Source organism: Dendroctonus ponderosae, unplaced genomic scaffold (assembly GCF_020466585.1).
Source record: "Dendroctonus ponderosae isolate FM_Combo_2020 unplaced genomic scaffold, Dpon_F_20191213v2 Dpon_F_20191213_1, whole genome shotgun sequence".
Classification (NCBI taxonomy): Eukaryota; Metazoa; Arthropoda; class Insecta; order Coleoptera; family Curculionidae; genus Dendroctonus; species Dendroctonus ponderosae.
The window spans coordinates 31,295,363-31,311,593 of NW_026017110.1; the positions used below are offsets into that span (position 1 = coordinate 31,295,363).

General features: G+C 34.2%; 2 protein-coding genes and 1 long non-coding RNA gene across 3 annotated transcripts in view; 1 reads left to right on the top strand and 2 right to left on the bottom strand.

Moving 5' to 3' along the window:
• The window catches only part of LOC109540805 (elongator complex protein 4), a 27,854-nt gene extending 22,893 nt beyond the window's left edge, over positions 1-4,961 (bottom strand). Inside the window, exon 1 of the mRNA XM_048669322.1 lies at positions 4,497-4,961. Coding sequence (XP_048525279.1) covers positions 4,497-4,596 — 100 coding nt within the window. The 5' untranslated portion in view covers positions 4,597-4,961. The remainder of the gene's footprint in view (positions 1-4,496) is intronic.
• A 146-nt stretch (positions 4,962-5,107) lies between these two features.
• On the top strand, positions 5,108-8,462 carry LOC125505480. Its single transcript, XR_007282204.1, has 3 exons — positions 5,108-5,258; positions 5,646-5,726; positions 7,871-8,462. It is a non-coding gene; the product is annotated as an uncharacterized LOC125505480 (long non-coding RNA).
• A 2,927-nt stretch (positions 8,463-11,389) lies between these two features.
• Positions 11,390-12,485, bottom strand: LOC109540796. The gene is made up of 2 exons (XM_019909274.2): positions 12,022-12,485; positions 11,390-11,958 (listed from the first exon to the last, which is right to left on the bottom strand). Exons 1-2 carry the CDS (start codon positions 12,332-12,334, stop codon positions 11,936-11,938), a joined length of 336 nt encoding a protein of 111 aa, XP_019764833.1. The 5' UTR covers positions 12,335-12,485; the 3' UTR covers positions 11,390-11,935.
• Between the last annotated feature and the right edge of the window lie 3,746 nt (positions 12,486-16,231).

The following is a 16,231-nucleotide window of genomic DNA, read 5'->3' on the forward strand; positions in this document are numbered from 1 at the left end:
ATTGTGTGACATACGCTTCCAAACAGTCGGCCACGCTGTTCCAGCGAACATCGCTAGGTAGTACTAGTCCCTTGCCTCCAGCTGCACTGAATTTGGCTTTGGCCATGTGGTTGTTGCGGAAATATTTAACAATTTGGACTATGTGTTCTTTGACATCTTGCACCTGTAAGTCCTTACAAAGCAGATTTAGTAAATGCGAAGAGCAACCATAAGTTATAACTTCAGAGTTCGTCCGTTCTTCTAACGTTTTCCTCATTGCGGTCATATTAACGGCATTGTCCGTTACAAAAGATCTCGCTTGACACTGAAATTTTGTTTGACACGAGGAAATTAAATCGAACACCAGATCAGTAAGGTATGTCGAAGTATGAGGCTTTCCAGAAGTATCAATGGTTTCATAGAGAAGCGCTCGTCCATCTTCTGTTGATAATGTTGCGCATATAACCGGCTCGTTGTGAATGTTTGACCATCCGTCAATCGACATGTTAACACTTTTCCCCGAAAGAGATGAAAAACATGCCTCTCTTTCTTCAGTATAAATCTCATCCAAAAGGCTCGATACGACCGTTTTTCGAGAAGGAGGACTGTATCCAGGTCTCAACAGATAAATGGCTTTTTTGATTGCCGAGTTCTCGATACATCTAAAACTTGAGTTTGTGGTAAATATGGCTATTTGCTTGTCAATAAGATGTTTTTCCCCTGCTGAAGTTCGCCTATCTGCTCTGCGAAGTGTTGTCCTGATAAAGGCAAGAGACTAGAAATAACTGTAAGTGCATTCACTTGTTATTTCTTATAGTTCGACAACCTGTTAATTAAGAAACAGAAACAAAAAAGCATTGAAGCATTCATTTATGTATAAATGTAATGCAAACTTGCTTGCTTGTTTGTTTTTTTTTTATTCGACAATTAAACAGAAACAATTGCCTTGCATTTTTTTTTCAACGAAATAATTCAGTTAAATCAATTCAAGTAACGTTACTCCTAACGTTATATTTTCTAGTCATAACTGTAGCAATAGTGACCTGGAAATTATAAAATTAAATTCAGAAACTTAAAGTTTAGTTACAAGAATATATTGTTTATTAATTATAGTAATAACAAGTAAAAATAAAAAAATCTACACTGATGAGTAATACTGAAGCACGAGTAAATTTAATAAGTCACAACGAATTAACCGAATTAACTGCAACGCAAAATTTGTGGGCAAATATTTCAGCCGAGTTAAAAACTCTCTTCATCGTTCAAAATACACAAAATCTAGATTCAGCTATTGATATTATTACAAATTATGAAACCCTTACAAGTGAAAGCTCTTTGAAAGATAATTTTCTACAAAATCAATCAAAAACAAATTCCAAACCTCAAGTTCAAAACAACTTCCTAAAGAAACATTTTCAAAATCCAATCATTCAAAGCTCTTTCACTGATGAACTTCTCAAAGCAATCGAAACAAAAATCCAAATCCATTTAGACCCCAAAACCAACAATTTCACCAAAACCCCAATAATCAGAATATGCAACAATAGCCTCAACCAATGTCTGGAGTAGGGCTCGGAATCGAACTCGAATAATTCGAGTATGCGAATATTCAAAAAGCGAATAATTATGTCTAGTCAAACCTCGAATATTCGAATACTCGAATACACCAACATTATAAAATTCACAAGGTGCAAATATCTTTATATGCACTTTGTATACTTTTATAAAATAAACTATTCATATTCTACAAGCATTTACATCATCATTTACCCTCCTGCAAATGAATATAAAATTACGTGTGTGTTCTGGTGACTCGCGTCATCACCTTGATGATACGCGATGATACAATCGCTACAAGTTAGCTCCTGAAATCGTGTTAAAAATCGCTGTCAAAGGGAAAAAATATAACCGCCATCCATTGCGGCTAGTTGCCAAAAACGATGTGATATAACGATTTTTCTTCTTGGAAAACGGTGAACGGAAAACGAATAGTCGAATACTCGAGTATTCAAATACTCGATTATTCGAATACTCGGTTATTCGAATATTCGAGTATTCGAATAATTTTACTATTCGAATAAACCACTAAACGAGTATTCGAATTTCAGATTTTTTAAATTCCGAGCACTAGAAGCACTATCAATGGACTTACAAGTTAGGTATCAACTTTTTCAAAGAAATTATCCATTCAAACATCAATTGTTTTGAACGTTTCCAAGAAAGGAAACGTTTTGTCAAATTTAAATCAAAATCGCTACGATTACCCCGAAATATCAGAAAAATCCAAACAATTAATAAATACACTTCATAAAATTTCTAAAAATCTAAATCGCAAATACAAAATTCAAACTTTTAAACATGGACAACATCAAAAAGATTCAAAAGTAAAAATCATCTGGATTTTGATTCCACTCTTCATTAACACCGAATATAATTCAATTTCTTCGTATACTTTTCAAGAACAACTGAATTGTTCGTACAAATAGGGACTACAGAACAAAAAAAAAGATTATTCAATTTTATTTGGAAATTTAATAAATATCTCTACGGAAGTCTACACGCTGACGATGGAGAAAAATTCGAAAACTACATAAACATTCTTCAAGAAAATCGGAATACGTAAAATAATGACCTCATTGCAGCCCAGACGAATGTTAAACGTTTAGCAAAAGACATAGACGCAATTCTCTAGTGTTAATATGAACCTGGTAGAAATTCAAAATCAACAAAATCTCAAATAAAGTTCAGTCTACTCGTATTGCGGCGTATTCGCTCATATTACTAGACAGTCTCGAAATCAATGTCCGCCCTATTAATGCCATTCAGACAAACGTTAAGACAACAATTAAATTAAATTCGCAGGAAAATAATTAATCATAGTGATGATCTCAGATATCGTGAACCTGAAAAGATGATTTACAAATGAAATTTTGAAACGCGAATACTTTTCGACACGATCGTAAAATACCACAAAGTTGCATCGACCTAACGATTAAAAGTGACCTAGTCCAATGATATTGCAATTGCGTGCAACAGTATCCCTATTCCAATTAACGAACAAATAATGTGATTGAAAAACCTTTATTAAAATAAGTAGATGAATCTTTAAATCCACAAGAAAAAGTTGTTTCAAAAACCAGATACATTCAGATTAAGGGCATTAAGGCTAAAGCTACCAAAACTTGTAATAAATTAAAAATTAATCGAGAAAATGGAGCCATTACACATCAATGAAATGGATTTTCAAAACATTCACTACTACTTGAAAGATGCAAAGAATTACATTTCTTCATATTTAATTTATGGATAAATGCATAAAATTGAATTACAAGAAATTGAGTATTACTCAAGGAAGTATCTCATTGATACTAATTGTAACAATAATTGTGATAATCGTTATATGTATTAGAATATTTTTATTATTATAGAAAGAATGAACCGTAGACTGAAAATGTTTAGGCTCAATTCTTATAACTTCTGACCAAAGATCTAATGACTGAATTCTCGTTTCTGTTGGGGCTTCTTTTATCGTTAAATTATGCTGATCCTAGCAGAAACGATACTACGTCATAATTTATAAGAATAGTCGGCATAAGTGGCCATGTAATTGTAGGTACAACTCAGTGCGTTGAAGTAAAAACAATAAAACGGTATAAAATCACATCAATCGGTGATGTTTCTTATTAATGAAAACTATAAAAATTGGTCGAAATTAATTAGTTAGATGATGTCAAAATTGTATTGAACTGATCAGTGAACAATTTCTTAAATATTTTCTGATGTGACGTCCTCGAGTGAATTTGTAATTTTATTATGTTCCTTAAATTATTATGATTTATTCCTTATTATTTACTTGAAAGTATTATTAAAAGAAAAAACACTAAACCCAACTAATCAATACAAACCAAAATTAACAAAAAGTAAATACATTACTCGATCTAATCTAAATACCTACAAAATGCATTTAAAACGATTTGAAGGCCAAAGAAAATGTAGAATTCGCAAATGAGCAAACATTTTCGACCTGTTTGACCGTGTCAATGGCGTCCTTTGTTCTCTTATGAAAAAGTAGTTAATTTTAATGAGTAAAAAGTGGGCGAAACCTAATTCGCGCAAAACACCACTAAGAAAAGTTAATAAAAATATTATCTATTAGATTAGCACAGTTTTAAAGGGCACACCAAAGCCCAATGTCTCTAAGAATTACCTCGACTGCCGACAAACCCGAAGTGGATAGAAACTAGAACACCATTTTAAAATGTTTTGAAAGCTGTAATATATCTTCATAACAATTTCTACTATACGAAACGCTTTGTGCTGGTTTAGCAACTCTCTCAGACGGAATTGTTTACGTTACGCCAGTTTCATCATTCTTTGAAAGTGTGTTTCCGCTATATTGATAGTTTTAAACTAAAGACGAAGTGTAGTAAATTCTAAAATAATTGAATGACAATTAGGAAAATGCAAACTGTATTGTGTTTAAAGATCTGTGACAGTCTCACGTCTGTGATACGTACCTAACAGCGGGTCCAGGGACATTATCCCGGAAGAAGTGAGCAAATTACCATTATGTGTACTTAGTACAGTTCCAGGGATTGAAGAATTTATTTTTTCCATTAGCTATCTTGAGCTTTAACCTCAATTCACGAACTATCTTGATGCTGCTGGTAAACTTCTTCGGATTTCTCGCACTTTCACTTGATGCCACTTACTAATTAGATAGGTAATTACAAGGTATAAAATTAGTTTTCAGAAATCACAGACGCGATACAGATCTATGGTTATCATCACTCATAGATGTGTCATAGATAAAGACAAGTATAGATAGCGCAATCCCTTGCACAAAATGATAACAAGGTTTTTCACTGACACTGTCACCATCTATTGCTGTTCACAACTAACTAACGTCATTGCTGGGATGCTGGGTTTGCGTGCTTACTACTGTGTATTCAGGATTTGCTATTGTCGGCGAGCCAATACTACAATTGCGATTAAAAGATGTTTAATATTCAGTTTCGATATATTTGTACAAAGGCCAGATTTGTTTCTGCTTTATAAACAAATATATAAAATTGAACATAAATATACTCCTAATCTCAATTGAAGTATTTCGGCGTAGCCATAGATGCTTGAATATGTTGATAATAAAAACTCCATAAGCATTTACAAATTTTTCTTGCATTAAATAGCGAAACGCCAAGTACCATTAATTTGTGAAAGGTGTTTCTTATAGAAACCAGAAACATTTGCTCAAGCAAAATCATGTTATGAATCAAAAGGTCAGAACTTAAACAAATTCCTAATTCAAAGTAAAATAACAACTTCATTAATTTAGTACAATTACCAATACAGATACGATACAGATGTTACGTACTCACTCGTACCTTTAAATGCTGGAACATATGATTATTAATTCCAGTATGAAAAGGTGTATGTTGTAGAACCTTTACAAGCGTTTTACGAGAAGGTAAAAATTGTAGACAAGAATCGGTAACCCTTTCCGCTTTGCTGGAATATTGACAAAGCAAAAATTTTACCTCAAGTGAAAACCTTCTACCGCGCGGTTTCAACTATTGATTTTTATTTTGGGACAAAATAAAGTTTCTTGTGTACTCATTCACATTTTTAAAATTTTGCCGGTGAAAATGACATTAGTTAATTTTTAGAGATAGAAGGAAAAATGGGTAAATGGGGGAAATATTCAAGGCCAGATAAAAGACAATGCGAGCAGGAAACTCTATTTCGAGGTGAGACGAATACCCACATTATTCATTTGGAATATAAACTACCGTCGTTCGGTTTGAAAAAGGAGTATAATTTTGAAAAGAAAATTTTCAATAAAATAATTTAGAGTCTTCCGTGTATCCTTTATCGAATTCCATAATCAAACAATTGAACTTTTTATTCCCCCCTATTTTTTTCTATATATAGGGTGTCTACCTTTACTCTTATGTATGGAGCATACCCGCGGCAGAGTATACTAAAGACGGTCGACCCTTTATATAAAAGCGTTAAAATTACTTTTTTTTACTAAAACACAATTATTTAAGACAAAAACAATATTTTCTAATGAAATTGTCATGGGGTGTACTAATAATTTTAATTATTATATTGTGATATAACTCATCTTATTTTTTTGTTTTTAGTAGATATTCTCTTGTGTGTAACAGTCTCTTTTATAATTTTCAAATTCCGAAGGAAATAAATATAATTCATAAAATCCTTACCCTGTGTTTCATAGGGAATTTATATGGCGAAAATGTATAAGTAATATATTAATGAGTCTAGGAACTTTCCTAACGGGAATATAACGACTGGATATTTTTTACGCAGTGCATCAATTGATCTTGAAAAAATATTGACCAGTCCGACTTCACCCCGAATACGGTACATATTAGTTATTGTAATGGATCAAACTGCAAGTTTTTCCAAAATTTGAAAGACATAATTAAGACCTCATAGAGCAGGTTTGGAAAAGCATAACAAGACAACTAAACATAAACAAAAAATGGTACCATTAACTAAAAATCAACTGACTGAAAAATTTTGGTACCTAATGATGGTAATCGATTTATCGATGCATGACAGGCATATCCAAGGTGTTTTATCAGGAAGGGGCATTATTTTAACCACGTATTCTATAGTATATTTTTTATTTGAAAAGGATGCAAAAAGGAATTTGGAAAGTAATTGTAACAATTAAAAAATATAGGTGGCGCACCATTTTTTCTTTAGCGAAGGCCAATGGCAAAATTTCCCAAAAATTATTTTATTGCAAAACGTGCGTATTCGTTGACTATTCAAGCGTAATATATAATTTAAGCGTCTGGGCATGATTTTTAATTATTTTCAACAGGTTACTGATAGCTGCAAGTATTTATTTGGCGTTTGATTGTATTAAGAATGTGCACGTTCGTCATCGCAACTAAGAGTGACAGTATTTCATATTTCGAAAATTATACACTTTTGGAATAGACATCGTTACACAAACTTACACTTATTTTTAATACTGAATATGACAAAATTATCAAAAATGGGGGTTTCCACTTGAAAAATTGATTTCGGGCGGTTTTCTCACCTGTATTTTGAGACTTATTTTTTTAACGCTTTGTATTAATAGTGTTCAAAATATTTTCGCAATTCCATTAAATTATGTCTTTTTCAACACGAGATGCGACTCAAATTAAGTATCAGATATTGCTTTATATGAAAAATGAATAATTATTCGAGTGGCTGCATCTGTCATGTATTACATAAAATTTCAAATATATCAAAAACGGTTAGACTTAGGTATAACATATTATACATGAAATATTTTTCGAATTTGGAATAGAACCCAAAAATGTAATAATATAAACGGTGTTCCATTTAAAATAAGCAAGTTGACACCTACTTCCGGTATATCCGCAAGTGTGGTCATCTTGAAAATATTTTAGATCGCTTACCCCCAATGACTTCGGCACACTGTCCAATTTTGAAATTTTTCCTAACTACAGTTTGCCAGATATCGATTGCGGCGGTTTCCAGTGGGACACCCTGTATAGCAAGCAAGGGTTATTTTAGAACTTAGAATACGTGGTTAAAATAATACCATTTCCTCATGAATTGTGAATAATAATATCATCATATAATCATAATGTCATAATACACCTTGTGAACTAATACACCTTGTATAATGATGCTAGAATTGCTTTAATGCGACTTGGGATCAAGGGAAATTTCTATTTCTGGTTGGTATAGTTTTGGCCTTTTATTACGATTTGCCTGCTAAATACTTAAATCTATTTAAAGTATCTTGTAAATGTAATGACAAAAACTCAATGAACAAATAGTAATTATCAAAAACTGCATTTACAATTGTAGTTTACACACATATTGTATAACATTTTAGGAATTACTACGTTGAACACCTGAACACCATACGGAAGCAAAAAGAATTGATGTTGACTAGCTATGTTGCTATGCATACTTCAATAAGAAGTATTGATCATTTAACAGATATAGTAAATGAATTAACCATTAACAAATTATCTTCAGCTTCATAGAACAAAGTGTTTAGCATTAATCAAATTTGTTATATATATGTTATATTATTGGTCATAGCTTGCAACTGTGTGCTTCAAAGGTCTCTCTCAGAAATATTTTCTAATGAAGTAGAATTTCTTCTAAGAAATTTCTAAGAAAAACATATAACTGGTTTACAAATAGTGCTATTCGGGTTAGTAAATATAAAGATATTTATTGCCTCATAAATACTGATGATTCAAATTTCAGAAAATTTTGATATAAAATATTAAGATAAGATATTAGGATTAAGATAAAATTTTTAACTAGTATTTACAGCTTGAAACGTTCTTTTCATTAAATGCAGACAAAGAAAAATGCCATACAGCAAAACTTTTGAGTGATGCACATAGCCACACATACAGGGTGATTTAAAATTCGTCATTCCTCTGGAGGTGTTGTCTGGCGATGTTATAGGAGTACAGAAAAAATAGTAAAAGAAATTAATTGTTATTAAAAACTGAGCAATTTGCAAAAAACTATATCAGAAATACAGCAGCAATGTTTTTCAAGGTAATCTGCCTAATTAACATTGCGCAAATACCTGTTGCTTCGTAATTATTTAAACCTCCGGTAACCATGGAATTATACAGAGTGACAATAATATAGACAAGGATAAACGGTAAATTCAACAAGATTCGTTGACTGCGGAACGAACTTTCGAAATGTCAACCTGTTCTCATAACTTCGAATTGGTGCTTACAAATAAACCATACAACCCAAACATTTGAATGGTTAAAAAAATGGTTTGAATTGTGCTAAAAACAGCATTGCCGCTTTGACTTTTCAGCAAAAAATTGTAGAAGAGAACTTTTTTGATATAAAAAATTTTCGCATTTTGAAGGAAAGGTTGTAATTTTTTTTTTGAATGCTTAAGTATTTCAACATGCTAGCAATTAAACATGGAACAATTTCAAAATAATGCTTAATAAAAAAGTTGAATTTCGATCTTCAACTGTCAAAAAAATGTTTCAATATTTTTTTTGTACTCCTAAGTGAGCCTCTATCACCACTTAAAAGGAATGGCGCCAATGTTGAATCACCTTGTATAAAAATAAAATCAATCAAATTGTAATAATATTTTTGCGGCCTTTTTTGAAGCAGTTGTTTTTGCTAAACTTGTATTTTCAAAATACTAACATTGACTAATATTAAGCATTTCCAGATGTCAATACCATGATTTGATTATTAGCTCGCAAATTTTAAAACCCGCGATAATAATGGGTCTTGAGAGTAATGTAGAATTATTAACCGATTCAAAAAAATATAAGCAAATTTTTTTAGGCATTGATGATTATAATTTTGATTTTCAATTTTCTACTGAATTAAATAATCTTAAATTATCCTTTCATGTCTGCCAAATTTTAAGGAATAAATGTTTAGAATTCATCAAAGTTCTTTTGAAGAAGCTGATCAAAAAAATGCACATCCCGTTAGATGTGTTTCGAAAAATAAAGATGTGCAATCCTCATGTTATTTTAAGTCAAATAAGACCGACATTTTCCGAATTACCAATAAATTTTGCAAACCAACAAAAATTATCCGATCCGTTAGTTTTACATGCTGAAAAAAGGTAATAACTGCAAAAAACGATTTAATGAAGGATGGCGTCATCAAATGCAGTCGTAGAACGTACATTTTCAATCATGAACGTAGTTAAATCAAAAATTAGAAATCAAATAATGTGGACTCTTTTAAATTCAATCAAGATTGTTAAGTTTCACTTTTAACTTTTAAGTAAACAATATTTGTTTGTAAAAACTTTAAGGTCACTAGCGATATGATATATAGATTTAAATCAAAAACATATGAAGATACTTCAACGCAAACATCAGAAAAATACGAGGAAGTTTTGGATTTTTGCAGTGAAATATTTTGAATTGTCCTATTTCCTAAGCTTATTAGAATTCGATTTAAGTGTGCTATTATCAATTAAACTTGTTACGCCGGCTTTTCTTGTTTCGTAAAGACAATATTATTTATTTTAATTTTATTTCTGTAAAAACCCAATTACTATTTTGCTTCCTAATCATGTTTAAACTCACTTCCTCGTCTAAGGAGATAAATCATTATCTCTTTAGTCGTGGTTTTAAAAAGTTGCTTAATGCTTAATGCTTAAAAAAGGCATTAAAGTCTGCAAATACAAAGTATGTGCATACTTTTTATAATGAGGTGTTTTGTTGACAGTATTGTATTCTAAAATGTGGCCATGCAAACATTTGTGGTGGTTAAATACCTAAACTACCCTTTGAAATTGTCATAGACATGCTAGGGGGTCGCCAGTGACGTGTTACACGGTGTTGTCGCAACGTTTCAACACTGTTGCGATTGTCGCCACAGCAGTTGCGACTTTAGGCGACAAAGGAGCTCGGGAGGGGCGGAATGCTTACGGAAATCTGGTCACACTGGTTCTACGTTTTTATTCTTTGCTCAGGCCGTGAGCACAGAACATACCCCCTACGGGGGGGATATTTTGTGGCCGTGAGCGCGCAGTTATCGCGTCCCTCAGCTGATCGAAGAAGTTATGTTCAGGCTTGCCAGGTCTACCGTTTTTACGGTAGGTTTACCGTTTTCGGGAGAGCTACCGCTCTACGGTTAAGCAATTAGGATCTACTGCTAAACACGTGAACAACTTTAAATATTATTATTCTGTATTACATTATTTGTCAACAAATTGGCTACACAGATGAAGGTACACAATGTTAATAAAAGTGGACTTAAAATTCAATTTTACATTTATTTTTGGAGTCAGAAATAGTAGTTGCTATTTAAAAAGTTTTTGCTATTTTTTTTCTTGTGCAATTTTGGAAAATCCCTGTAGAAGCATGAAATATAACAAAAGTGTCAAAATCGTTGAAGAATGTCTGCCAAACCTTTGGGAATTGAATTAGATAATTTATTATTATTTATTTATTTGCAATGGTTCAGGAAACAAATTTTTTTAATGAACCGCTGCTACCCTGTTTTTGGCAAAAATGGCATAAGTCAAAAACTGTGACAGATAAGTGTTGACAAATTGACATTCTGAACTCACAATTTAAAGCTGAATCCAAATTTGAAATCAAAATGGGAACTTTCCATTAAAAAAACCGAGATGGCGTGGATTTGCCGTAATTCCTGAAGTGCCGTCATTTGAAAAATACTATATTTAGACCCGCAGCAACCGGTTATGGGGCCTACCAAATTTCATATTAATAATATTTCCGGAAAATTAAAAATTTTCTATAGCAAACGGGCTACGTGAATTACGCTGTATTATTATGTACCCGTGAAATCTATAAGTAAGCTTTTTTTCGATAGTTTATTTTTATCTTAGGTAACTTTATTCTTATAGATTTCTCTTTAATCCATGTATTAATTTTATTGCCGGCGGAGCCCGACCGCAGGCTTTGCGGAGCACCGGCGCGCACTTTGAGCAGCGCTGATCTAACTACAGTATGTCCGGGTTCAAAATATAACACTTTTGTAAACTTTCCATTTTCATTTATTACTTTCACAAAACACCGTCTTTATCTATAACAAAACCCTCAATTTCAAAGGTTATGTTATGTATTTAAACTAGTTTAAGAACTTAATCCTCGGAGGTTGGCGGATTAAAGTTAAACGCGTTTCAGGTCAAAACAGTCGACGGTGCATACCATTTACGATTTTTAAACCGGTTTAAGGCTTAATCGCGATTAAAGTCTGTCGGTGCATACGAGCATTAATGGCGTCAATTGTAGACGTCTCAGCTGGGATTTATAAGATTATACCCACATGTGGGCGGATACATTGTGGTATTCTGAATAATTTTTCATTAATCTGTATCAGTCTACCAACGTTTGACAAAACGTAAAAATGAGGCTCGTAAGTCATATCTAAGGTTCGCTATTTTATTTTGACCCAGATGTTCTTATTTGGCCCCATAGAGCGCACCTGTTAAAATCGAAAAAACTGTTTTAGATAAAGCATTCTCAGTTTTTGACGTAATATTCGAACCTGCAGCAGATTCGCAGGGTTTTCCTATTTGGTAGGCATATTGGTTCTGGTGTAGAAGACTTCTAGTAAGAACCTCTTCCCTGATATGTCTGTCGATCAGCTTTTCTAGTGTTTTGAGTAAGAAGGGTGTTGTGGTTTTGGAATAAATACTACTTTCGCCATTCTCCATTCCATTGGTATATATGCCAGGGCCAAGCTGGCCCGGAGCATCTTGCACAAGAAGGGCACCAGTAAATTGGTTTCTTGTTGTAGTAGAACTGTTCCTTGTTGTAGGAGAACTGGTTGTGGTTCCCGTGCAGGTTGAGCGACCCATCGGGCGCGTCCCCAGGTGGCGGATAGGGGAAAGGCCGGTCAGATACGTCTGACCGGTTAGCGACGGCCATAAGTGAAAGCCGTGGAATAAAACCCCCGGATCTGGACCGAAAGCCGTCGCCGCGGACCAGCTCGTGGCACAAACCGCAAACCGCCTGCAATGCAGCGACTATCGTGGCTACGGCCTCGGGATAGGTACTGTAGGGGGCGCAGGGATCTTGATTTTACTAACCGGATCGCGTGACGAGGCTACTATAACACCTCCCAATTCTCACGGTATAGTGGGCGCCAAGAGATGCAAGGCTGGGGGGAAACCCAGCCAAAAGCGACTCACCTTGAGGCAACAGGCGCACCTAATTGTATCAGCCTTACCCACACATGCGGGGCTCTGTGTGGATGGAAAACACCACCATCATACACCACAAAATACCGGCGGGACCTCCTCAGAAGAATCGTCGGGCTCCGCAGCTGGCAAAGTACCGAAGGATGGTAAAAAACTCTCGGGGGATCCAGGCGGAAAAACCACTAAAACTGTGTTAGGTAGACCCTCAGCGAAACCAGCGCATCCCAAAAAAGCTGCCATGACCGGGACGCAAAAGCGACACCGGTCGGATGGCAGATACCTAACAAGCCAGCAGCTGGGCGGCTGTATGTGGGAACTTCCGTGTAGGAAGGAACTACACACAAGTCGTGCAAGGTTGCGGTTTCCCGGATTAAGATGGCCATAGCGGCGGTCGGATATCCCGAGAAGAACTTTTCTCCTCAGCAGGGAGAACTCATAAAGAGGCAGGATTACCAGACCAGGTCATGCGCACCCCGTTCAATATTATTCTGGAATTTATTGAATCCACAGGGATAATGAGGGAATAAAATTACGAGAGCAGAATAGCGTAGAAATGACCGCGGTGCAAGGCCAAACACCACCTCGACGGTGAGGAAAGGGTTTTAGTGGGTAAACAGCTTAGCTGGAGTCCCACACAACCAGCTCTGGGAGTGCATAAAAGAGCATTTCCCAAACCTCACCAGGAAAAAAAAAATTATGTGGTTACTATTTGAAATGATCAAGGTGGCCCCTGCCTAGCCTAAAAGATCGAAGAAGGCGTTTTTTCTAACACGAATAAAGTTCCTCCTCTCAGATATTAACTTCGTATTTGAAACATTTGTTAGTATGGTCACTAATTTTCAAAATATTTTAGCGTCTTAAGATAAAAAAAAACACCCACCCCGATTCATTATTAAAACATTTACAATTCTCTCTGAAGTTATATGGCCATTTCCAATGATGCAATGTTAACTAGAACAACTTTGTCAAGTCAGCATCTATTTTCCTATTTATACGGCAAGGTTTGCGTATGCAAATCAGTCATTAAGATCACTTGCTTGGTGTATGTTCCATGTAATTTCGTTTGTAAAATAAAGTTTTTAAAAAGCGAAGTTGCATAATTAAGAACAAAATTGGCGCAGTCGGTAGCATCCTTTCGGAGTGCGAATTAAAATTCAGATTTAGTGAAATTTCGGAGTTCATGAGAGCGAAGTTTGTGAAGTTCACATAATTGGTTTAAGTAGCACCCTCTGTGTCAACAGTTAAGGAAGGATTCTGAAGAAAGACCAACGCAGCGCATCTTGTGACTCCTGGCATACATCGCTTTCTGGTTCGCCACAACGAAGAAGCCAGACGGGACATGTTAGCAGTGATGATTTGATATATATAATCTGACAATTTGCACAGACTAATTATCAGAGCGAATTTTCATATACTGTATTATCCTACTATTGTTACACAATTTATTAACATACTCTTTTTTAGGTTCATTTAGGTTCTTTTGATAACGATAGCAGAAAATAGCTATCGAAACGTCAAGGTAATTTTTCAAATAAATTTCTTTACTAATTGGAATTTTCTCTTACAGCTTGAGCCTAAGTGTGTCACAGGATACCCTCTAGGTGATAGTTCTTGATTATTTTTTGATAAATAATTTGTTCTTATTGCGAAATAGGAGCACTATTTATCAATCTGTAATAAAAGACGTGAGGAAATTCTGTCTGGCGAAATATCCAAAAGGAAGTTTGTAAAAAAAAGATGTATCGTATCCAAAACGAAGAATTATTTCAAATCAAGATTTTACCTCGAATTTAACTAATTTATATTCGGAGATTTCTACAAATTTTCCGCTTCAATTAGAAGAAATCGATAATAGTAATATAAGAAGTAGTTTAGAAAATAATTAAGATCAACTGTCACACTTTTGATTGTCAAAACTTTTGATGGAAACCCACTGAGATTGGAATCTTTTGTAAATCAAATTAATACTTTTCATACACGTTACTTTAATGCTGACCCCTCACAGGAAGAATATGTAACTTTAGCAATAAAATCTAAACTATTAGGTGCTGCTGAAGATTTTCGTTTAACTCGCCCAGATCTTCAAACTTGGGACGAAATTAAAAATGCACTTTAACAAAAGTTCAGCGACCCCATAACTAGAGCTAACTTGCAGCAACAACTACTATTTCTTTCTAAAACTAATGAAACTACACAAGATTATATTCAAAAATTAAAATATCTTTTTACTAAAATCAATACAAAAATATGTGCAGAAGTTATGAATGCAGAAGCAAGAACTATACTGATTTCCCAAAATGAACTTACCGCAACACAAAACCTACTAGCAAATATTTGAAGTGAATTGCGAACCTTATTAATCGTTCAAAACCCACAAAATTTGAACAGTGCAATTGATATAATTACCAACTTTGAAATTTTGACAAGCCAAACTTTCAAAAATAGCTATTTACAGAACCATAATGAACCAATTAATAAACCTTTTAATCAAGCCGTTGCAAGCACTCAAAGGCTTTTCAACTCTTTCAACCCTCAAAGCTCATTTAGACCTCAAAATCAATTCCAAAAACCACAATTCCGACCCCAAAACCCTCAACAATTTCTACAACTAAAACAACAATTTTCACAACTAAAACAACAATTCCCACAACCAAAACAACAATTTCCACAAATAAAACAACAATTTCCACAACCCATGTCCGGTGTAAGTACCATAAAACGAAATCTAACTCCACCAGGTCCTCAATACCAACCTCAACCTCAGTACAGACCTTACAATCATTTCCAACAGACGAGGAAACCCAATTTCACTTTCCAAGAGTTAACACATCTTGAAAATGAAGTTAGTGATGATTATTACCAACCCGAATTTGACAATACTAAGGATGACTCATCGTTTGAAACTGAAAACCTTGAAGATAATCAATCACCTTCGATGTTACCCTCAGAAGAAAGTGTAATAGATCAGCTTGAAAATTTTCATTTACAAGCCTCGGACAAAACCAACCATGTTTAAGTTTAAACAGTATGCAGATCAATCAGCTACCCTATATCGAAATTCCTAATTATAACATACGATTACTCATTGATACTGGATCACATGCTTCTCTTCTTAGACCATCAATAGCGGAAACACATTTTCCAAATTTAATCGAACCTTATGTAAGTACACTACATACATGTGCAGGGTCAAAGAAAGCTACAAGTAAAGCAAAAATTTCCTTATTTTTATGCTTTGGCATAACAGATTCGATAGAATTTATACTTTACCCTTTTCACGAATATTTCGACGGAATCCTAGGAATAAAAGACATTCGTAAACTAAAGTTAGGCATTGACATAGGAAATGAAAGATTAACCAATATCTGGAAATTCCATTTCAATATAGGCGAGATTTTGATCATTATGTCATTGAAATTCCACCAAAAACCATTCAGAAAACAACATTAAGAACTGAATTACCTAACAATACGACTTGGACGATGCCCTATTATCGTGACAACGAGATAGAAATTCAACCAACACTAGTATCAATCATTAACAACACTTATACTC

Bases quoted from the DNA above. Each gene is read 5' to 3' on its own strand.
- LOC109540796 (XM_019909274.2), bottom strand. From the start codon at position 12,334: ATGGGTCGCTCAACCTGCACGGGAACCACAACCAGTTCTCCTACAACA. The intron at 11,959-12,021 runs GTTCGAATATTA...CGATTTTAACAG, and splicing joins ACCCTGCGAATCTGCTGCAG to GTGCGCTCTATGGGGCCAAA.